The 23,431-nt window shown below is 33.3% G+C and overlaps 3 protein-coding genes across 3 annotated transcripts; 2 read left to right on the top strand and 1 right to left on the bottom strand.

Moving 5' to 3' along the window:
• Nucleotides 1-3,415: 3,415 nt before the first annotated feature.
• LOC131940600 (uncharacterized) lies at nucleotides 3,416-9,805 on the top strand. Its single transcript, XM_059299306.1, has 12 exons — nucleotides 3,416-3,491; nucleotides 4,401-4,567; nucleotides 4,747-4,810; nucleotides 5,186-5,249; nucleotides 5,541-5,686; nucleotides 6,224-6,298; nucleotides 6,694-6,840; nucleotides 7,007-7,091; nucleotides 7,505-7,545; nucleotides 7,835-8,025; nucleotides 8,332-8,510; nucleotides 8,705-9,805. Exons 1-12 carry the CDS (start codon nucleotides 3,416-3,418, stop codon nucleotides 8,766-8,768), a joined length of 1,299 nt encoding a protein of 432 aa, XP_059155289.1. The 3' UTR covers nucleotides 8,769-9,805.
• Nucleotides 9,806-10,048: 243 nt separating this feature from the next.
• On the bottom strand, nucleotides 10,049-17,283 carry LOC131940607 (armadillo-like helical domain containing protein 1). Its single transcript, XM_059299315.1, has 12 exons — nucleotides 16,980-17,283; nucleotides 15,761-15,829; nucleotides 14,936-15,102; nucleotides 14,129-14,241; nucleotides 13,587-13,755; nucleotides 12,963-13,082; nucleotides 12,456-12,528; nucleotides 12,265-12,310; nucleotides 12,047-12,130; nucleotides 11,588-11,665; nucleotides 11,380-11,461; nucleotides 10,049-10,699 (listed from the first exon to the last, which is right to left on the bottom strand). Exons 1-12 carry the CDS (start codon nucleotides 17,183-17,185, stop codon nucleotides 10,680-10,682), a joined length of 1,227 nt encoding a protein of 408 aa, XP_059155298.1. The 5' UTR covers nucleotides 17,186-17,283; the 3' UTR covers nucleotides 10,049-10,679.
• Nucleotides 17,284-17,532: 249 nt separating this feature from the next.
• Nucleotides 17,533-20,050, top strand: LOC131940609 (transmembrane protein 53-A-like). The gene is made up of 4 exons (XM_059299317.1): nucleotides 17,533-17,771; nucleotides 18,078-18,288; nucleotides 18,732-18,918; nucleotides 19,512-20,050. The coding sequence occupies exons 1-4, from the start codon at nucleotides 17,542-17,544 to the stop codon at nucleotides 19,727-19,729; spliced, it is 846 nt and encodes a 281-aa protein (XP_059155300.1). The 5' UTR covers nucleotides 17,533-17,541; the 3' UTR covers nucleotides 19,730-20,050.
• Nucleotides 20,051-23,431: the final 3,381 nt, after the last annotated feature.

The raw sequence follows: 23,431 nt of genomic DNA, 5'->3' as shown, positions 1-23,431 counted from the left end.
CTACTGAGTATGTTTTTCTTACGACTGCTAACCTGAAAGGGTTAAGTTTGGAATTCAGACTTGAGTCTGTAGGACATCCATGTCCACACAGCTCTGATGGGTACCTGACTCTAGTCCACCCAGCTCTGATGGGTTCCTGTCTCTAGTCCACCCAGCTCTGATGGGTTCCTGACTCTAGTCCACCCAGGTCTGATGGGTTCCTGACTCACGTTACAGCAAGGTACTGACCACACTATCCCCTTGTATGCAAAGGTCATTGATACAGATGAACTCTACTTCATCTGCCCTATGTGTCTTAGGCATGAAGTGGAAAAAATAATGATGGGACAAAACAAAGATAAGTAGACCCTGCATAACTTTAGAAAGATAAAGTAAATGTGGCTTGGCATAGTGCCGACCTCATGATTCTTTTATTATTAGAGGTCAGTGACATATTAACTACTTTATCTGCCCTGTCTAATGGACAGTCAGTTTAATATAACTTATATCTAATCAGTGCACTTTGGAAAGTGGCCAACAAAAGACGTATCACCTCCCCAAGACTTTAAGCTTGAGAGATAGGCTAACAACCTGTCCATTTAATAATTATTGTGACAGAAACACAAGAAAAGGCTAAGTATTAAACAAAATGAGAGGCGAGTACAGAGCTCCATGAAGGAGACTAATGAAGCTGTGTGGTGAATGTGAAAAAATAACCGGCTAGGCCAATCACCCTACTCAAACCAAAGAAAAATTTTTTTACCTAAAAGATACTACAGAAAGTCTGAACTCTAAAAAAACCTGGCAGATGCGCCATAGCTACAAAAGTTATTGCAATTTTTTTTAATAAGCTTCAAATTTTGGGACTAATTAGTTAAGTGTAGTTGAATACTTTTGGGGAAACTAGACTGCAAACAATCAGGCGAAACTCTTCTCTGGCAAGGAAAAAGACATGTGTATGGCGTATTCTTCTTTTTGGTTTATTTGGCAGATGTTTGGTCTTTTACATAAACGTCGTTGTTGTCAATGCTTTGTCGCTTTTAAACAAATGGCTTCGGGCTGCTCATTGTGTAGCTTAAGTTGGTTCTACCATGATAGCACGTTATTTTTAAGTTGCTAGTTCAAATTCTATTTTGTATAATTAATCCTGATTACTTATTTAACCCTGTTGGGTATTATGGCGTTACTGGTAAGAACTGGTTAGGTTTATATAAGGATTCAAATTAGTATTTTACTCAAGGTTTTAGCTAGATACCTTTTAGTAGTAGTAGGTAGTATATTAAACATGTGTATGTATATTTATGTATATATTTTCCATGCATTTTATTCATGCTTCTTTATTAGTTTCTTTTCCTCCCTCCCCTTTCCAGTAGGTTGCATTTGCAACTTGACTGGGTGTTTTGTATGTAGTGTTTTTTATGTATTGTTTTGTTTGATATTTTGTGTTTGGTGCGGATATTAGATGGCGTTTCGGTTGCCGTAGGGGATAAAAAGGTTGTCTGTGTGGGCAGAGCCTAGACTATCGAGGCATCGAAGGATCATAATATTCCATCGAAAGTTGTGTGTGTTTGTTTGGTGTTTGATTAGACTTTTGTTTAGGATGTTTTGGATTTGAAATAATGTTTACGTGTTTTTATTGATGGGTTTTTTAAACAAATGAAAATAAAACTATATATAAGCTTAATTAATAATTATTTTTGTTTTTTTTAACAAGGTTAAGATTTTAAGATTTTTGGGTTTGACCATGGTTGCACAGACCGGACAAGTTTAATTAGAGAGAATAGTATAGTTATCCCCTTAGCAGGGCTTACAAATATATGGCTTATATATATATATAGGTATATATATAGGTATATAATATATACATATTTATAAATATATATACGGCTAATATATATATTTATATGTATATATATGAATATATATTTTATATACACGTATGTATAATTATACATATAGGTCTATATAATAGATTTTTTTTTTCGGGGGGGGGGGGGGGGGGGTGACATTAGGAGCTGATGTTCTGAACATTGACTAGGCTGAGTCCGACACTCAGTGTTCTGTCAAGGATGTACCGTTCTCCTTGATCTAGCTGTGTTTTTCCGTTTATTATTCCACTAAAAAAAAGCGTGAAATTAATAATTAACGACGGTCCGTTTATTATTCCACAAAAAAAAAAAGCGTGAAATTAACGACGCACTAGCCTCGATCAGTGGTCGATAGAATATCCTTTTATGTAAGAAACCCGATGAAATCAATGGTGTCTGAAATTAATCGGAGCGAAAGACCACCACCAGGTTACTTATATGGATTCTCAAGCCACAGACAGACATTAAGACGCTTACTGCAGCCATGAAAATCCTTCTTAATAGGTTGTTCCCTCTCACGAGTTGCAGGATGTATGGCCTGCACTGGTCGTGAGAGAAAAAAAACTTATCAGGGTACTCAACTAATTCGAATCCACAGATACACGACCTTGACACTGCTACAGCAGTAAAACAACAGAGGATGCCTGTTCTCGCAGGCCTATGCGATACGTTCCGCTCCACTAGGCTTATAGAGCATGGTGGAAGCATTTTGTCAAGGGCCCTGTAGCAGTTATAGGTGGGTGACTGGACGTCGACTTTTAAAATGCCCGCCTGACACTTACAGCCTAGACGACTGCTAACGACAGGTAAGACGTTTTAAAAAGGCATCGCAATTCGGCCACAAATAATTACTAAGGAATTTTGACAATACGCCTTAAGCTAGGCTCCACCATCTCAAAACGTATACCGTGAGTAAAAGTTAATACCGACCAATATAATAAGGCGCTAACGTCCGAGACGCAATAGAGAGGTTGCACGTGACGTCACGGTTAAGTAAACTTAAGTCCCCTTGTAAATATCCGCCATTTTGGGTCTACACAAAAACTTAAAATTGTGATCTGCTGTCACTGTGTCACGAAAGACAATGAATGTATCAAACACATTTATTAAATATTAGTATTATTAGGCTAGATCCAGTGTTTTAGTGTAGTTTGAATGTAGCTGGGCAGTGTAGTAGATCTAGTAAGACTAGGTTTTAACTACAATCATAGTAAATTGTTATACTCTAGACTCTAGCAGACTCGAGCTAGATCTAGATCTAGTCTGATCTAGATCTAGATTCTAGACCATTTGATTTGTCCGAATAGGAGTGACTCACTGACTGTCATTCAAATCATAAATACTATTATTAGTATTATACTAGTCTAAATCTAAATCCTAGACTATTAAAAAATAAATTATAAATAATAATGCCCAGTAACAGTATAATTAATACCATCAATATAGTGACTAATATACTGAAGTGAATAACGACTAGGCGTAGATAGTAGATCTAGATATAATAATGTTTTTTATGATTTATTTTTTATTAGGCCTAATGTATGTAGTTGAACAGACAATACTTCATAATGGCTGCAATCAATAATGAAACTGCAAATACAAGTGGAGCAGAAAATGACATTAAAAATTCTTCAGTGTCTGATTGTAAGGAGCCTCATAGGTTTTGTTTGAAACTGGCAAATCTGCAAGTGAATCAAGTAATGTTCAATCAGCAGAGATAATCTTGGAGACAGCAGTAAAAATTGCAGGGAAAGATAAATTCATTCAGTTAAACTCTAAGGGGCTTGAGATTGCTGTGAATCCCAAGAAAGACAACTGCAAAGGTTACATGTGTTGTATATTAAAAAAATAAAAAGAACTAGTAGGGACACGTTTTAATTATGATAAATGTCACTGCTATTTTAGCTTAAATCTGTCAATCATGTTGATCCTATCACCAAAACTACAGCCTCCCCACCCCACACATACACACAATGAAATCATAAAGTTTAAACATGCTCCACTAAGAACTATAGGCTTAAAACAAATTAAAGTGCTTTCATAATTTTAATTTTCAAGAAATATAAATAATATGCTGCTATAATTATGGAGCGGTGTGGTCAGATAACAGAGCATACTAGAGATTGCCTGCAAGTCTGCATTCAGATCATGGACTTGGGTCTCTAATGGGAAATTAATTATTCACATTTGAGAAAGTAAAGGTGGCTGGGCTTAGTGTAGATCACACTATTCCTTTGTATGTTGTATGGTCATAGAAACGGTTAAACTCTACTTTATCTGCCCCACAAATCACCAGGCTTGAAAGGGTACCTTTACTTATTGTCATATTTTCTCTCCCCCCCCCACACACACACACATTGTCCATTACATAGCGCATCACCACAAGTGTCAGATCCCCACCTGATTCTCTGTATGTCACTGCATTTGTGGATGACCATATGTGTTGTTTACATGAGATATTTCATTAATTACAAACAATTATAGACCTTCATGCAAGTTATTAAATTCCATCATACACATTATTACATTAAGTTACAACATTTATTTTTTCAGTCCTTTTTGTCCCATGGCGTGATATCATCTCAGCAGTGAAAGATACTAAACCTTCTGGTCAACAAAATTCTTCAGTTATACTTCATTATACACAAAACAGAGCCAATGGCACTTTGAGGCAAACATCATTAAGGATTGAAGAGCTTGGTGAACAGGATGAAAAATGGGTTAGCACCATTCATGATCAATGCCTTACAGGTAAAATATTTGGGACAAGTTTCCTTAATTAAAAAAAAAAAATCAGCATTGAGTGTTTAATTTCCAGATGTTTTGTTTTTTCAGTTGATGGCCGTCCTAAAAATCTTTTTGTCCTCGTCAATCCAAATGCAGGAACTGGAAAGGCTAGATAGATCTACCAACAAAATGGGCACCTGTTTTTGAATTAGCTCAAATATCTACAACAGTAATAGGTCGGTTTTTTTTTTCAAATTATAAAATTTAGGAAACTATTCTTTAAAAACATTTATCACTGAATATATTGGTATTCACAATTCTTTTACATTATCACTTGATACATTTTTTTTTAATATGCTTAACAAACTTCTGCTACCCTTTTAAAGTAAATTGCCATTTTATAAATTATTTTAGCTTTGAACCATTTAGTTATAGAATCTACAAAAATCCACATCAAAATAAATGTATAAACATTTTTTCACATTTCTCTTAGTAACAAGATCTTAAATCTAATCAATAGAGAACTTATTTCATTAAAGATTTACATGATGCTCTACTTTGTTGCTGGTTGCTGATCTATAGATTATTTTTGCTAACTGGCATTGTTTTAGAAACAGAAAGACCCAAGCATGCTTCAGAAATTGGAGAGACTCAAGATTTTTCCTTATATGATGGGTATAAATTTTAATATTTCCTCAGCAGGTTAAAGCTTTAATTACTGTGAAACTAAAATCTATATAGATATTTTTATATACATTACATGAACATGATTGGATGTTTGGTAGTATGATTTTTTTTAAAAAAATTCTGTTTTTTAATCTGTATACCTTCTTTTATTAGGCATACAAATATGTAATAGAAATAATTATAACCTCCATCAACTGATTTTATTCTGACAAGTATGTTAACAGATTCCTGTGTTACTTAAAATTTCCTATTGTACATGATTGCAATTTTTTCTCGCAGAGTTGTATTAGTTGGTGGTGATGGGCTGTATCAAGAGTTTCTACAAGGGCTCACAATACAAACACAGAAAAAAGCTGGTGTCAACTACCCCAGTCCAGACACCAAGTTTGTTCCAACTCCAATCCCCATTGGGATTATTGCTGCAGGTAACAGACTTATTATAGTTTCACTAATGTATTTGGTTGGTAATTAAATTAACATTTGTTTCTTTTTTTTTCCTTTTTTTATTTCTTGCAATTAGCGTGTTTTGAAATATTGTAAAATTATGGGATCCAGAAATTACAAACATTAATAGTTTCTAAATTCCATAATGTTTAATGGAGCTTGAATAATATATTTACTGCAGTGGGGTATGACAAACTAAACACCAAAGAGCAGAGAAAGTTAATATAAAAACACATAACAAATATATTTTAAATGGAATCAACCATCTTGAAGTCTACTCATTTTTTATTTTATTTGCATGATTCTGTATGGTGCTTACATCAACAGTCCATCAACATATGCTCAGTTATTCTCTTTAAAATAATGTATTGTTTTCTGCTTGGGGATAATAATGAAATGGAGGCCTTGTAATTTTGCAAGCCATGTATCATAAATAAATCTATGTATGAGAAATGGCTGTTAATTAGTTAGATATGCATACTGAAATACAACTCATTTCTGTAATGTTATTACCACAGGTTCAGGGAATGGTATTAGCCATTGGATTAATGGTACCACTGATTTTGAAACATCCGCCTTAAACATAGTTAGAGGTAAAAGAACATAGAACGGTTCCCACAGTAACTAGTAATTATTGTTTTTTTTTGTTGTTGTTGCAATAAACATGTGCACCAAATACTTGCACCTATTTGTTGAAATTAACAGCCAGCATGTCATGTCTATTTAATATTTATTTATAAGTTTAAGTTTCAGATGTGTACTTGTAATATTCAAAATTTTTACAAGGATACTTACATTTTTATCTAACTTCTTAAGTCACTTGTGCTACCAATTTTTTTTTGATTTTTGTATAGTTGACTTTCAGATGTGTAGTATTTAAAATTTCCAAAAGTATTTAAATTGTTAAACCTTTTTTTTAATTGATGTCATCTATGGTATAAATATTTTTTCAGATAGTTTAAAAAATGTCAAATATTTTAATCTGTAGGTGAACAGCACAGAGGCCAGATGTTTACAGTACACAGTGGTGATAAATTTGTTTGTGTCAGTGCCATGATGTTGGGCTATGGGGTGTGGTCTGACCTGATTGTAAGAGCTGAGGAGCTGAGGTGGATGAAAAGGGCCAGATATGCTTGTAAGCAACAGGAAGCAATGTGGCTAAAAAAACACTGCTATTTTTAATGCACTATTTTTCATACTAGTTACTCCAAGTTGACTCATCAGAAAGCACATAACATTGTTAAAGTTTTGTGTTTTTCAATAACTACCTAAGCTGAAGGTCTGTGCTCTATATATTTCAGATGTCATAATTGCCTCATTCTTCAAGAAGAAAAGGGTGTTCAAGTGTGAACTCACATACTGTGTGTCAAAAGATAAGAAAAACTGGTGAGGTTTTTCTAAATATTTGAGTAAAGCAGAAACAGCACTAGTACTTATAGCATTCATGTAATCAATCATACAGTATGTAAACCAGAAAGGGATAGTCATGCCCAACTAAACATTTGAAATACTAGAGAAATTGGCAACAATCCAAAATTATTTTTTTCCATTGAACTTTATTTTAAAAAAAATTCATTAAGAAGTAATTAACTAGTATAATTAATTATTGTAGATATGTTGTTGTGGACTTAATATATTTCTAGTTTGATTATTGCCATAAGCAATAGTTTATCCATGTCTGTAGGAAAAAATTACTTTGATTGATTGAAGGGTTGGGGTAACATTCGCCACATGTATGGCCAATAAGTTTTTCTGATGATCTTTTACCACTGTTTGATCAATGTTTTAATTCTCTTTAGTGTTGAAACTGATGGAGATACAGCACGTGAACCAGATGAAGGTACTATGTTTAGCATGTCTAAGTTTTTTTTTTCAATACTGGAGATTTGCCTGTGTAGCTAACTCATACTATTTTTCTTGCACAATTTTAATATATACTTTCAAGCATTTTAAATTAATATTGGATAATTTTAATAGTACAAGAAGTATTAAGCATTTAAACTGTTTTTAATGTATGACAATATTGTTTGGATAATTTATTTACTTATTTTCATTGTTCATAGAAAAGATACTTTTTTGAATTTGAAGTATTTTAAAAATTAAAAAAAATAACATTTTTTTATCTATAGAATGGGTGACAAACACAAAAAGCAACAACTTTTGTGGTGTGTTCTGTGCAACACTTACTACAGTACCAGATGGAGACAAAAGAGTTCTCAGTCCTTTTGGTACACATATCCAACTTGGCATAGACACAGGATATGGCCAGCTTGCGATGTTAAAGAACTTGTTTTATGTTCCTCCAGATGAAACAACTTCAGTAAGATAGAAATAGTTATGCCCCTTCTAAAATTAATTTTAAACCGTAGCATAAAACTGCATCTACATTTCAAGATTAGGAAGTAGAGGTAACCTTCACTTATGGCTTTAATGACTGTTCTGTACAAAATTGTGATATTTTATCACTTACTTCCAGTCAACATCTTTACTGTTGAAGCTTTAATATTAATAATTATCCCTTTAAGCTAAACGATAGTTCAGTCCATTTTTAAAAATATGTGCGAGGTAATTCTTCAGGGAGATATTTCTTTCTTTTTATTAAATATTATCTTCTTTTATTTATCAGTCAACCCCTGCGGCTAATCTAGAATTCATACCTCATGTGACTGCGTTTAAAATCAAATTGTTGAGAGACGAGTCTGAAGAAAACTTGACGCAAGCACAAGCTCAAACAAGAGAGATGGAGAAAGTTTTGAACATAGATGGGGAAATTGTTTATGTGGACAACTCAGAGATCAATGTCAGGTAAGAAATAGATTGTTGCGTCGTAATTATTTTTTACTTAAGTCTTCTAAATAGGTAAAAGTTCCTTCAAAATGTGTTAACCTATTTTTAGTTATTTAATTACTTTAATTTGCTAACAGTTAATTTGATTAGGAACTTCTAAAATTACAATCTTAGACATAGGATGTAAGATTGATTTGTTATCTATTTCTCAGACTTCATTCATCATATGCTGCCCTTTACGGACGTGATAAAGTAAATATTTCATTTTGGAGTTAGAGTTGGCTGGGGAGAATTTAATTATTTCTTCTTAGTTTTGGATTTATTATACACTTATTTGTAACCCATTTTTTTTAAAATTGTATCATAGAGATGCTGGATAAGATACAAAATAGTCTAACTTAAAAATCTGCATTTACCGAGCATATTACTTGTGATACGATAGCAACAAAAATGTTCATAGATTTTTATATTTTTTCTGAACCTGCCTTCCTTATTGCACTTGACTTGGCTTTGTGCTGGTCACAGAGCCCAATTTTTATAACCTTGTAAACTCTACACCACAAAAATAAATTACCAATTTGTTTTTAAAAATATATATATTTACAGCATGGTACAACTAGCATGAAGCAGATAACTTCTTTAATTAAAAGCTATATTTTAAATAGATTTATTTATTCCATTGACAAGAAAATACTTGTACCTTGCTCATTTAAGATGAACATTTGAGTTTTGTCTGTGTGTTGTATAATTAATCATTTCTGTATAATCAATCATTTTACAGTTTGTATTATGGATCAATAAGTGGCATATTTCCTTTGATTATTTGTTAACTTTCAATACAATACAGTGCAATACAATATATACAATATATCCTATCAATTTTGGGCACAGTGTTGTTTTATTTGTTGTTAGAAAGGTTTGTACTATAAATCTCCAATATTCCATTCACTTGTCTTAATGTAGATGTTTTGATCAATTTTTTAACACCCTCAATATATGTATCAACTGCATCAGTGTAAACAAATTGTTTTTAATGTGCTTATTAACTATTTTATAAGTGTCCTTAATTTTGTATGATAATTTACATCATACTTTACACTTTTTCTGATATTTTTTATTAAGTATATTTATACAAGATATATCATAATGTGTCAATGATGTTGAGAATACCATCTGAGTTGTTTTTTCCTGACATTGTACTGCAAATTAAATATTTAAATTTTTTTTTAAATTTTGTGCTGGTTCACATTAAACTTGTAATAGATCTTAAGTAGATTATATTTAATGCTGCACATATTTACTTATATATCTCTAATTTTAAAAACTTTTTTCATACTTTTTATGTACTAATGAGCTATGTCAAAGTGATTCAGAAACATAATTAAATGTGCTATTAAATGTACTTATTGTTAAAATTGTTGAAGCAATAAAATCCATTGTCTATTAACATTAACCTGTATTTTATTTTATCAACATTTATCTGCTGTTCAATTTTTGGTTGTTCACAAATGGGTCTGTTGAAATCAATGTCAGAAAGAAAAACATAGGGTTAGAGATTTTCAATATCATGTCTATAATTTATTGTTCACATTTTCAAATGTCCGATAGGAAATACCTAACAACTGTTTCTTTTGTCTGACTAACTAGCAAACACTCTGTTTTAATCCATAGAAAAAATAGTCTTAACTGTTTTTAATTAAATGACACAACATTTGTAAAAGTAGTTACATAAAAAAATCTGAGAAAAAAACAACACATCACATAAATAGTTAATCAAATGGAAAAATTAAACATGTATTTCACTAATAGTTAGTAATAGTTCACATACAATTTTTTTATTATTAAATTTTCTTAACAGTTTTTACATTAATTTTTTTTTTACAAAAACAACTTTTAAAAAAAAGCATTTTTGGCTCAATTAATTACCAAGGAATACTTACTATAAAATTTAACATAACAATTTTTTTTAGTATAATGCACAAACCAATAAAAAAAAATATCTAGTCCCAGGAAAAGCTTTAAGAAAATTGTAGTTATAAAATTATCAAAATAACTAATAAATTATTGTATATGCATAGTGCCATACTGGTTACTTAATACAGTAATAATAATAACAAACAACACACAGTATTCATCACAGGCATTAATTTTTGTACAGAAATAAGGGTTTCTTATCTTTGAGAAATTTCACTCTTTGATCTGTTTCACTGTAAAGATAAATGGATAGTTAAAAGACATTTTCATGATTGAAATTACAGCAGTTTTGTTGTCATGATAAATTGTATATCCTTTCTTTTAATTATCCAGACTTTTAAATAACTTGTGGTCCAAATTCAACTCTGTTGTACTTTTAGGCACTTTAGATTGTGGTGTCTTGGCATGTTAATGCTCCCTTTCTTTAAATTTTAAGTTTGATATATTTTTAAAACTGTAATAGTTATCTATATATATAATTCTCTTCTGGGAGACGCTAGAAAACAAGCTGTAAACGCGCTCCCTACCATCCCCACCCCTACGTGGTCTTAGTGAGCTGTGGTTCACGCTATGTTTACCTTCGTGGAGTCGGGTTTAGTGACGGCTATTAGGGGCAGATAATTTAGTTTGAAACGATTTTAAACGTTGGGGGGGGGGGGGGGGGGGGGGGTTTATGGTCCTTAACGAGCTACTTATAGTGTTTTAAAGAAATATTTTCAGTGTCAGCGTTGGTACTGTCGAATTCACAAATTATGATTTACTGAAAAGTAGAAAAAACAACAATTAAATAGCGGCGTATGTTATGTTGCGGGCCGGCTCGTAGTATTTATTGCACATTTACAGTTTTATGCATTATTTTGTAGAAATGGTTAAATACTGTAAACCATTGTAAAACTGCTGACCAAATACTTACATTTGGGAATGTTGACTTTGTTGGAGACTAAAACATCAGCTTGCACATGGTTCATGTTGAGATACAAGGTTTCTGGGTTTGACTACACATTGAAAAAAAATAATGGTAGAAACAAAACGTATCATCTACATTTAATACACTAAAATGATTAAGCGCTGTCTATTATTACAGCAAAATGCAATAACAGTATGATGTTAGGACAACTCACCATAAACAAATCGTACAAAGTTTCTCCAATAGCATCACGCACATGGTCATCAACAATTGAGAAAGTCCGACAAAAGTGCTAAAGATACCAGAGAAAATTAAGTTTTACTGATTCTTTAATTTAGGTGCTATAAATAAACTTTTGATTATAGAATGAGTTTGTGATCAATCATATGCATAAAACTAGTCTATATTCAACGATACACAGAAGTTAAAGTTAACAAATGACTTGTCATGGAAAATACACATAAGTTAGATACATTTAAAAGAAAATATTTACTATATTCGTACAAAATGAAAAAAAAATCCAAGTTTAAAAGATATCCAGAAATGAATTTTTTAAATTTTAGAGTATAATGCCTAAATACCAAATAGAACTATGTTTAACTTGAAAAAAAAATTCAAATTCAAACGCAAGCATGTCTAGTATTTATAATATGAAATAAAAGCATCTACACACCTCTAGAGTAACACTGGCTTGTCTTTGGCTGTCTGCATAATCAACATTCCCCATAGCATACAACAGGTGGTGTGTCACCCTCAACTAAAGGAATAAATGGCATCAGATTTAGCTAATTAGTTGTAAGGTTAGCACAGCACAGAATGCAGCTCAGTTAACAATACTAAAGACATTTAAATGGTATTGGTACAACATAACCAAGTCTATTTATAACTGACCTGAATAAGCTTCTCAGCTACTCTGTTATTGTCTCGAGCTAGAATTCTTTAAAAAAATTATTGGATAAAAAAATCTGAGACTGAAGAGCATTCAAAAAACTACCTAATGATATTAACGTTATTTAAAGTCTATATAAAGGAAAAAAAAATGGAGACGCTGTGTTTGCTTTGTACTCAAATGATAAACTCACCCGATAGTTTTAGCAGCGGCAGCTTGTTGTACAAACACAGGCATTGGAGCATTTAACTTGGGTTGTAGGGAGTCTAGTATTCAAATAAACCATTAAAGGAAATATTAGTTGGAAATTTTGAAACACTGTGGTGGAATAAAATATAATTAGTCAGTTGATCTTAAGTGCATTTATTTATTTAAACTATGTTTCACAGTTAAAGCAATAGGGTATAAGCTTAGGTGGTAGAGCTCTTGCTTAGGATGTAAGAGGTAGTTGGATCAATAACCTACTCCATAATTACATTATGGGACAACAATGAGTGTTACAGTTATTATAATGATAATAGTGAAAACAAATAGCTTTGTAGCAAAAAGTAGCAAATAAAGGTATTGTAAATGATTTTTTAATAATAACATTAGTTAAACTCTTTCAAGCATGACAAAAAATCCCACAGATTACTGAAATGAAAAATGTAAAAATATGACAAACAACACACTTAGCTAGTTAGATAAATAAACCGCTAACCATCAGATGTGTCATGCCTGGCCAACACATCTTCAACTGCTGGCCTCAACAGGGCCACTAGGCCACTTAACAGCGAATCAGCAACCTCATAATCCATCAACTCTTTTATCAGCTCAATGGCTAATGGTCAACACATGAATAGAAATAACAAATATAATATATAATTGTAATACATTTTAAATGTATCTTTAAATTACCAAATTTAAATGATTAAATATCGTGTGATATCCACCTCATCCACACCTAGCGTTTAAATTAACAAATATTTATCCATTTATTTATACATAATAATCCAGGGTAGCCGGGAAACACTTGCCTGAATGGTAGTTTGCTCAAATAGGCCTGTGCCCAAATAAAAAATTTACATTATAAATTATCAAGCAAAGGTCCATTTGGACAGCTGTTAATTGTGAGCAAATATCCATCCTAGCATTTGTCCTATTCAGGCATTTGTTGCATTTGGGGAAATGTCCATTTGGGGCAACATCCATTCGGGCAAGTGTCTTTTGAGCATTTGTTGTACATCCAAGATTCAGATATTTAACTATAAACATATTAAAAAACCATGAGCATTTTGCATAATAAAAAGAGTTATTGTAATTTAATGGTTTAAAAATGTTCAACCTTCAAACTGGACCTCAAGGTGTAATGTCCTCAAAAGATTCAGCAGTGGCTCTATAATTGTTGCGTTGGCTGTTCCAACAATGGGCTGCACCACACGTAAGGCACTGCATGCCATCTGTTGGGCTTTGGGGGAGCTACAGGGCAGCAGGGCAATAAATCCTTTGTAGACCTGGACATTAAACACAGCACACAATAATGATACTGTCAACATCACTCATGTTATCTTACAGGACTTTCTCAACATTTTAAATATTTACTATGTGAAATAGATTGAATTGAAAATACTTTGTAAAATATATGACATGTTTACAACATGTTCAAGCTTGTCTATTTAATCTAGTTATCAAGCTTTATAACAAAGATGGTATGTTTAAATAGCCAAATTTTTTTTTTTGCTTTCTAAATTTGTTGCTGAATAAGGATTCCTTTAAATTTTTAAAAAGCAAAAACTGATGTAAAAATTCTCAATCTAATCCTAAAAAAGCCAATCATTTTTAAATTTCAAGAAGAAAATCTCTAATTATCTTTAATTATCATCAGACCTGATTTTGAAACTTTGGATTGCCCTGTGCAAGCATAAGAAGTAGATTCTTGCAAGCGTCCTGCGTCTCCTCCACTTTAGACTTGGCCAGACACTCCGCTACAGCTCTGATACCTTTTGTTTTAAAATCACGTTACAAAGATTTTAATTTCTCTCATAGAATTGTAAGCTATAATGCTTACCTTGTTTAAAATATGATAGAAATGTCCGGCATTGCTTTAACTTGAATATGGTATCTTGTTGTGGGTCTAAATATTAAAGGTCTTAACTCATTCGTTTAGCTAAAGATATGCATTGATTAATAGTGTATTAATTACTTAGAAATCCAAAGATATATTAAAAATACTACAGACTTCCTCAACTTGTAAGAGTCTAATTATATTAAAATGGATAGATAAGAATTTAGCTGCTAAGCATGGTTTAAAACATGATCAGCAGTTTGAGAAGGAAAAATGACAAAAAATCTCCATCCTCCCTACTCATCATCCCCAAAACAAATCTCATTGATGTATTTATTAGGTAATGTATTTTAAGACTGGTACCATGAATTTTATGAACAAGCTTATTCAAAAGAGACATAAAAATCTAATAGGGATGTTGAAGCTTAAGAGACATCACTTGAAAATTTACCTAATGTAGGCCAACATTACAGCTGAAGCTACATCTCAAAACAATTTTTATTTATGCAGAGACATGATGTCTTAATGAATTGTTCTCTTCTCTTTGTCATTTATAAACAATCCCTAAATGCTACTATAGTATAGACTGGAAATACTACTCAATCAAAAGTCACCAACTATAACGTTACCATAGCTTTCACAAATCAGCTCTTTATATTTCCTCCCGGCATTGGCGATGTGATGTAGACACCTCAGGGCTGCAGTTTTGTCAGCTTCCTTGGCTTGTTTAAGACCAATGATCTCCAACAATGTCAGTGTTCCGCCTACTTCCATAAATTCTGCCATGAACTTATGACTGCGGAAATATAATTTTAAACAAATTAATATATTTTTTAAAGCAAATGTCACTAAACAAATAAACTCACTAAGATACATTATAAAAGTACATTGTCTAATGAACAGAAATAGGCCTTCACACCTATATAGTTATAAAGGCTATACCGGTGTTTATGACATTTCGGAATGAATTGTTGCAAGAGAAGTAGGATTGCATATAGATCTACACACTTTAAAAAAAAAAAACCATAATAATATCACTACACAGACACAGGACTAGAATAACAAGGAAAAATATAAAAGGAAATAAAAAATGATCTGGAAAAGATTGGTTGAGAGCAAGACAGTGGTGTAGGCAGGGGGGGGGGGGGGGGTTAGGGGGGGTCACAACCCCCCCCCCCCCCCCATAGACCCCTCGGTATATATATAAAAAGTATGAGGCGGGTGCAAATCAAAAGTTTGAGGGGGGGGGGGTGCAAATCGGAAGTTTGTTCCCGGGTAAAAATTGGAACCCCCCCTTGAGACGATCCTGGCTACGCCACTGGAGCAAGATAGCAAATACTTGATTTGGCATGGCTGAAGGTGTAGGGAATATCTATTAATTTGACGGAGTCTGCCTATGAACATAAAGGAGTAGAAATAAATTAATAAAAAAAATTCTGAATAGAATTTCATACCCACTAGATGCAGCAAGAAAAACTGTCACAGCTTGAAGTAACTCATTCAAACATACTCCAGTCATGTAACTAGAGATAAATTAAGGAAAATATAACAATATAGACATGTGCTTATTAAATCTAGATCTAATTATTTAAAGGCTTAACACTTGATTTGACTTCAATGATGAGAACTGTTCAGCAGTCATCCATGATAAAGTTTCATAAAAATGGATACTAGACAAACTAATTAACTTTATGCTAAAATAAATAACATATAAAATATAGGCCTATACATACATTATACATTACTATGTATCATATTAAAAATAGGCCTATAGTATTATGCTACAAAGGGCTACACAGCCTAAATAATAGGCTAATTAACATTAATAATATAATGTAGAAAAACAGCTGTAATTTTTATCCAATATTGAATGGGTCTTCAGTTTTAAAATAAATTTCTGTTTTTTAGTAATACTACTAGTAAACTAGTGTACTCGAAACCTACTTAATAATTAGTACTTACAGATTCAGTATTTTAAGTAAGAATCTAATTTATTTAGTTTACCGTGTTGGTAACTAGAATCTAAATAGTACTAAAATACTACTATATTATTACTGTATTACATTTTATTAGATTAATAATCATATTAGATAGATATTAGTATTAAATATGATAATGCCAATTATCATAATGATATATAATAATATACATTATATATTATATATTATATAATATATAGTAAAGTAAAGTTTCCTTTCAAACCTGACAGTCTATAGGGCAAGTAAAGTAGAGTTCACTTGTTTCTGTGACCTCGGCATATGAAGAGAGTGTGGTCATCACTATGCCCAGCCACCTTTACTTTTCCTAACCTAAAGTTATTAAAGTTAGGTACCCATCAGAGTTGGGTGGAGTCAAGGACGGTTTACTGACTTGAACCCGGATTCGAACTCGAGACTTACGGGTTATATTAATATTATAGCAGTCCAGCTCTCTACCGCTAGACCACTCCATCCCATATATAATAAATAAATAATAAATATAATATATATATTTTCTATTTAGTATTTAGTTAGTAGTATTTTTATTTAGATCTAGAATTCTAGATCTATAGTAATAGTTAAAGTTAAGTAAATACTAAATAGTAGTATATACTCTATACTCTACTCTATACTATACTTAGAACTATACTAGTTTACTAGTATGTTGATAAACTAATTAATTTTAAAAGGATACGTAAGTCTAAGCCATGCTGTTAACCTAGTGAGAAAGAGACTGGCTGCTTGAGCGAACTCCTGTTCAAGCTCGGGTCCCGTTTTATTTTGATTTTGTGCTATGAAATCTTCTAACATCTTTCTTCTGACTTGCTTTGTACCCCTGTCCCATTCTTGCAAAATATCCATAACCCGCGAAATTGATGTCTGTTGTTTTGCCGAGCCCATTTTAAAAATATAACACTGAACAGCTTTAAAAATTAGTAAAGAATTGGTATGATTTCGAAAACGGAATCTTTGTTGACATGTTGCTACAGCGCCATATTGCGATCGATTTTTTAATAAACCTGCGGGTACATTCTCGATGTAAAATGATTTTAATAATTTAATCTAGATCTAGATCTAGATATACAAATAAAATATTGTTTTTTCGAATAAAAGAAAAATTTCTATTCAGCTAAAAGTTATGTTAGTCTCTAGTCTAAGTTTAAATGTTGTCAAATAATATTAATTTTGTTAGAATGTCTTGTTTCAGAAATGTAAATTTTAAGTTTTTTAAAAACGTGTAATGTAACATAGAAACGATGGACGAAGAAGAGTCTAATGATTTTCCCGGCGACAGTTTTGAAAACTATTATTTTAGATCCAGACTTAGATCTCCTACTAGTAGAACATCTAATATATCTTCTTCTTATTTTAAATCAAATCCAGTTGTACTTTTGATTTATATAAAAGATGAAAATATCAACAAGACATCTCCTCAAAACGACCAAAATTATCTGCGCCCATTTCGGAAAATTTACGAAATGAAAGGGTAGGACTTAGATCTAGATCTAGATCTAGATCTAGAATCTAGGACTACTGACAAGTTGTCAGTGACAACTGAATGAATCAATACTGACTATGCTGATTCTTTCTGAGAATTATGCTTAAAATTTAAAATGACCTAGAATATAGACTGGATCTAAATCTAGATATAGATTAGATTATAATGATTCAATGAAGAGATTAAGTCTAGATTCTTAAACTAACTATTAATAAATCAATTAAATGAAATTGATTAATAATATTAATAATTTAAAATATTAATAATTCAACCCATTTACTATTTACGTTTCAGTTATACAGTTCTACTGGTTACCCCAACAGCTGACAGACTGACAGCTCAAAATATTGAAGAGGTGGTTACAAGTCTTCTAGAAAGCCTAGAAAAGCGCCAACTTGATAAAAACCCACTTATATTGCATGTTTTAGGACATGATGCAATTCCTTTTCACAATGCACTATGCCACAGAGTACATGATGAAAGAGAGATTGGTAACTATTATGATGTAAGTACTCATGCCGTGCCCTAAATCCATTTTTGTGCCCTGGCAATGCCCTGACATAGTAGAAATCCATTTTTGCATCCTGGCCATTCCCTAAATCCATTACAGGTAGAAATCCATTTTGTACCCTGGCTATGTCCTAACATAGTACAGGTAGAAATCCATTTTTGCAGCCTATTGTACTAAATTAGAAGGAATCAGAAAGTATACACTTTTTTTTTATTACATACACTCACTGCATGTCATCCAAGATGGAGTATGGGCTGCCAACCAAAGATCTTCTGAGTCCTGTTTCCTTGGCCTTTTTGCCAATTTGACTTCTGGTCTCATTCTCATGTCACATCACTAGTTTTTACTTACAAATATAACATGATAACTTATTGTTTTAAAATGTTGGCAATCTTTTACTGATTATAATAATCTTAATGTTTTTATTTAACCAACAGATTAGAGGCTGTATCCTAGATAGCTGCCCCATGCAGAAAAGCAGAATTTTGGAACTGATAAAGAATAGAGCCTCATTTATTTATGATTTTTATATTCTGCTCGTGTGTTTAGTACGCACATTCTTCCCAGAATTCTTTGGAGGGGCAAGAAATGTAGATGACTATCAAGACTTCTGTACCCATCCAGGTTAGTTTAGTTAGCCAACATATTTTGTTGGTACCAGACCAAAAATAGATGAAGCTCAGAATATCTTCAAAACAACATTTTCTTAAAAGGATGATTTTGTCTAATTACGAGAGTAGTCCAAATGACAAGGGGATTATTATATTATATATTATTATTATATTTTGTAATATTTCTTCAGAATATACATTATTCAAACTAATGTATGTGAAGTAATGTTCCCCTTCCAAACCTGATGGTCACTGTTCCCTCTAAGGGGAAAAGCTAATGTGCAAAATGTATTTTCTGTGCCCTCTGTTCTAAATGTCTTATGCGCGGCAGCTAAAAACTACTGCGCGGCCAGACACCTGTGCAGCTTAGAGGGAAAATTGCTGATGGTCTATGGTGCAAGTGAAGTAGAGTTCACAGAAAATAACCAATTCATAGCCTCAACGTAAAACTTTTTAAAATTTCCAATAATTACTTGAAAATAGGATTTATAAAGAAAATTGCAGGTTAAAATTAATAAAAAAAAACAACATTCAATATATAATAAGTTTGTTGTCATTTATTGTGTAACATAGTAAAAAATGTTGATGTTTCTTGTCCATTATCAGGTAAATGGCATGAGCTGTTCCTGTACTCCACATCTGACCACGTCGTACCCCACACAGACGTTGAGAAGGCTATCAGCCATCGTCATGCTGCCTTTGGGATGGTGGACCAGAAATGCTGGGATGACACCCAGCACGCCAGGCACTTGTACGCCCACCAGGAGGAGTACTCACAGCTTTGTTTGGACTTTGTTGACATGTGTTTGAAAAAAATATCGTAAAGACTGGTTGAGTAGGTGATATAAAATGTGGTAATCATTGTATGTGGTATACCGCTACAAAATTTGTTTTTTTATATACAATTTTATCATGTTTGTTTACTTTTTATATTATACGTAAAAGTTGGTTTATCCAGACATGATATGCTGGAGAGGCAACTTTTGTTTTTTAGAATATATTTTTAACTACACAATATAAGTTCATTTTATAGTTATGTACATCAAATATGTGCCTTCTAATTTTTATTCAAATGTCATTTACATGCTGTTTTTTAAGAGTGAATCAAATCAATTCTAAGGTGGTGTGGTTGTGATAAAAAGATAATAGCTAACCATGATGTCTCCAAGTTCTGTTTCTGAGCATTTTAGGTTGATGTCCCTGGGTCATGGAAATGTTCTTTGGTCATGGAGATGTCGCTGGGTCACAAAGATATCCCTGGGTAACGTAGATATCCCTGGGTCATATAGATGTCCCTGGGTCATTGAGATGTCAGTGGCTCATATAAATGTCCCTGGCTCATATAAATGTCCCTGGCTCATATAGATATCCCTGGCTCATATAGATATCCCTGGCTCATATAGATATCCCTGGCTCATATAGATATCCCTGGCTCATATAGATGTCCCTGGCTCATATAAATGTCCCTGGCTCATATAAATGTCCCTGGCTCATATAGATGTCCCTGGCTCATATAGATATCCCTGGCTCATATAGATATCCCTGGCTCATATAGATGTCCCTGGCTCATATAGTTGTCCCTGGCTCATATAAATGTCCCTGGCTCATATAGATATCCCTGGCTCATATAGATATCCCTGGCTCATATAGATGTCCCTGGCTCATATAGATATCCCTGGCTCATATAGATATCCCTGGCTCATATAGATATCCCTGGCTCATATAGATATCCCTGGCTCATATAAATGTCCCTGGCTCATATAGATATCCCTGGCTCATATAGATATCCCTGGCTCATATAGATATCCCTGGCTCATATAAATGTCCCTGGCTCATATAGATATCCCTGGCTCATATAGATATCCCTGGCTCATATAGATGTCCCTGGCTCATATAGATATCCCTGGCTCATATAGATATCCCTGGCTCATATAGATATCCCTGGCTCATATAGATGTCCCTGGCTCATATAAATGTCCCTGGCTCATATAGATGTCCCTGGCTCATATAGATGTCCCTGGCTCATATAGATATCCCTGGCTCATATAGATATCCCTGGCTCATATAGATGTCCCTGGCTCATATAGTTGTCCCTGGCTCATATAAATGTCCCTGGCTCATATAGATGTCCCTGGCTCATATAGATATCCCTGGCTCATATAGATATCCCTGGCTCATATAGATATCCCTGGCTCATATAAATGTCCCTGGCTCATATAAATGTCCCTGGCTCATATAGATGTCCCTGGCTCATATAGATATCCCTGGCTCATATAGATATCCCTGGCTCATATAGATGTCCCTGGCTCATATAGTTGTCCCTGGCTCATATAAATGTCCCTGGCTCATATAGATATCCCTGGCTCATATAGATATCCCTGGCTCATATAGATATCCCTGGCTCATATAGATGTCCCTGGCTCATATAGTTGTCCCTGGCTCATATAAATGTCCCTGGCTCATATAGATGTCCCTGGCTCATATAGATATCCCTGGCTCATATAGATATCCCTGGCTCATATAGATATCCCTGGCTCATATAGATATCCCTGGCTCATATAGATATCCCTGGCTCATATAGATATCCCTGGCTCATATAAATGTCCCTGGCTCATATAAATGTCCCTGGCTCATATAGATGTCCCTGGCTCATATAGATGTCCCTGGCTCATATAGATATCCCTGGCTCATATAGTTGTCCCTGGCTCATATAGATGTCCCTGGCTCATATAGTTGTCCCTGGCTCATATAAATGTCCCTGGCTCATATAGATGTCCCTGGCTCATATAGTTGTCCCTGGCTCATATAGTTGTCCCTGGCTCATATAGATGTCCCTGGCTCATATAAATGTCCCTGGCTCATATAGATGTCCCTGGCTCATATAGATATCCCTGGCTCATATAAATGTCCCTGGCTCATATAGATGTCCCTGGCTCATATAGATGTCCCTGGCTCATATAGATATCCCTGGCTCATATAGTTGTCCCTGGCTCATATAGATGTCCCTGGCTCATATAGTTGTCCCTGGCTCATATAAATGTCCCTGGCTCATATAGATATCCCTGGCTCATATAGATATCCCTGGCTCATATAGATATCCCTGGCTCATATAGATGTCCCTGGCTCATATAGATGTCCCTGGCTCATATAGATGTCCCTGGCTCATATAGATGTCCCTGGCTCATATAGATGTCCCTGGCTCATATAGATGTCCCTGGCTCATATAAATGTACCTGGCTCATATAGATGTCCCTGGCTCATATAGATGTACCTGGCTCATGGAGATGTCCCTGGGTCATATAGATGTACCTGGCTCATATAGATGTCCCTGGCTCATATAGATGTCCCTGGCTCATATAGATGTCCCTGGCTCATATAAATGTCCCTGGCTCATATAGATGTCCCTGGCTCATATAGATGTTGCTTGTTCGTGGAGATGTCCCTTTGTCTGTTGTATATCCCAGATTCATGGAAATATCCTGTCTGTTATTATGAACCAGGTAGCTAACTCACTTGTATACCTTTCCTAAATGTAGCCAAATATTGATTGGTATCTATATGAATATATATAGCTATAATCCTTTAAATGTGGAAATTCATAGTTTCATGTTTATAACTACTAGTATAAAACCTTTTACTACAACTAGAATTGAAACAAATTTTTTTATCTGGTCTCTTTCTTAAATGCATGTTCATTCTTTGAAATAAAAAATAAATTACTTTTGCATGTTAAGAAGATTAATTTAATACCAATGCAGTTTAGACTACCAATGCATATAAAATTATATTGCTCCAAATGATTATAAAATTAGTATGAATGACTAAGAGCAGGTTTATTATTTATTTATTTAATAAAAAATTGAATGTTTTTAAAAAAGGCATTGTATTCTCACCATTGAATAATCATATATTCATTTTCTGTGATAGACAGGTGGACATTTGGAGTGATTGTTTTAAAATGTATAGCTGTACCGGTACATTATATATCAGTATTTAATATATCACGTCATTAAATCATTATACAAATGCGTGGTGTATTTTTTCAGATGTATGTGTTCGTTGAAAACAAGTTATTTCTTCAAATTAAAAATGTATTTGAATTTGATTGTGTGACAATGACATAATTATAAAAGAATGGGTCTCAACCTCAACTTTTGAATTTTTTCACTAAAATTGTTGCAAAATTTTCTGGTGCAATATTCAGTAAGATACAGCAATTGCTTGCTTGGTCTGTTTTGATTTTTAAATGTGCTGTGGGGGGGGGGGGGGGGAAGGGCAGTTTAAGGGACTTAAAGGGGTAACACCAAAACGATAATTCTTTTAACTGAAAAGACAATAATTAAATGGTGTTCTTTATTAGATAACTGCTTCTGCCCACACATTCTTTCTATTTATTTTATGGTTATATAATTGTTCTAAAAGGATTGATTTGAAGAACCGTTATAGTATTTTCTTTAGTTAGGAATACAGCATTCCCATTTTATTCATGAAATAACGATCTGTTCAATTTGATTGACAAAGTGGCA

This window comes from Physella acuta, unplaced genomic scaffold, assembly GCF_028476545.2.
Source record: "Physella acuta isolate Inbredline_101_S28 unplaced genomic scaffold, ASM2847654v3 ptg000323l, whole genome shotgun sequence".
Classification (NCBI taxonomy): domain Eukaryota; kingdom Metazoa; phylum Mollusca; class Gastropoda; family Physidae; genus Physella; species Physella acuta.
The sequence above is the reverse complement of the archived record's forward strand: the minus strand, read 5'-3'. Positions and strand labels throughout refer to the sequence as shown.

Excerpts from the sequence above, each read along its gene's own strand:
- LOC131940600 (XM_059299306.1), top strand. The coding sequence starts at position 3,416 with ATGGCTGCAATCAATAATGAAACTGCAAATACAAGTGGAGCAGAAAAT. Across the intron at positions 5,687-6,223 it reads CATTGGGATTATTGCTGCAG|GTTCAGGGAATGGTATTAGC; the intron begins GTAACAGACTTA and ends TTATTACCACAG. Across the intron at positions 8,026-8,331 it reads CTCCAGATGAAACAACTTCA|TCAACCCCTGCGGCTAATCT; the intron begins GTAAGATAGAAA and ends TTTATTTATCAG.
- LOC131940607 (XM_059299315.1), bottom strand. The coding sequence starts at position 17,185 with ATGGGCTCGGCAAAACAACAGACATCAATTTCGCGGGTTATGGATATT. Across the intron at positions 15,830-16,979 it reads ACAGCATGGCTTAGACTTAC|TTACATGACTGGAGTATGTT; the intron begins GTATCCTTTTAA and ends ATTTATCTCTAG. Across the intron at positions 13,083-13,586 it reads CCTTGAGGTCCAGTTTGAAG|CCATTGAGCTGATAAAAGAG; the intron begins GTTGAACATTTT and ends GTTGACCATTAG.
- LOC131940609 (XM_059299317.1), top strand. The coding sequence starts at position 17,542 with ATGGACGAAGAAGAGTCTAATGATTTTCCCGGCGACAGTTTTGAAAAC. Across the intron at positions 18,289-18,731 it reads AGATTGGTAACTATTATGAT|ATTAGAGGCTGTATCCTAGA; the intron begins GTAAGTACTCAT and ends TTTAACCAACAG. Across the intron at positions 18,919-19,511 it reads AGACTTCTGTACCCATCCAG|GTAAATGGCATGAGCTGTTC; the intron begins GTTAGTTTAGTT and ends GTCCATTATCAG.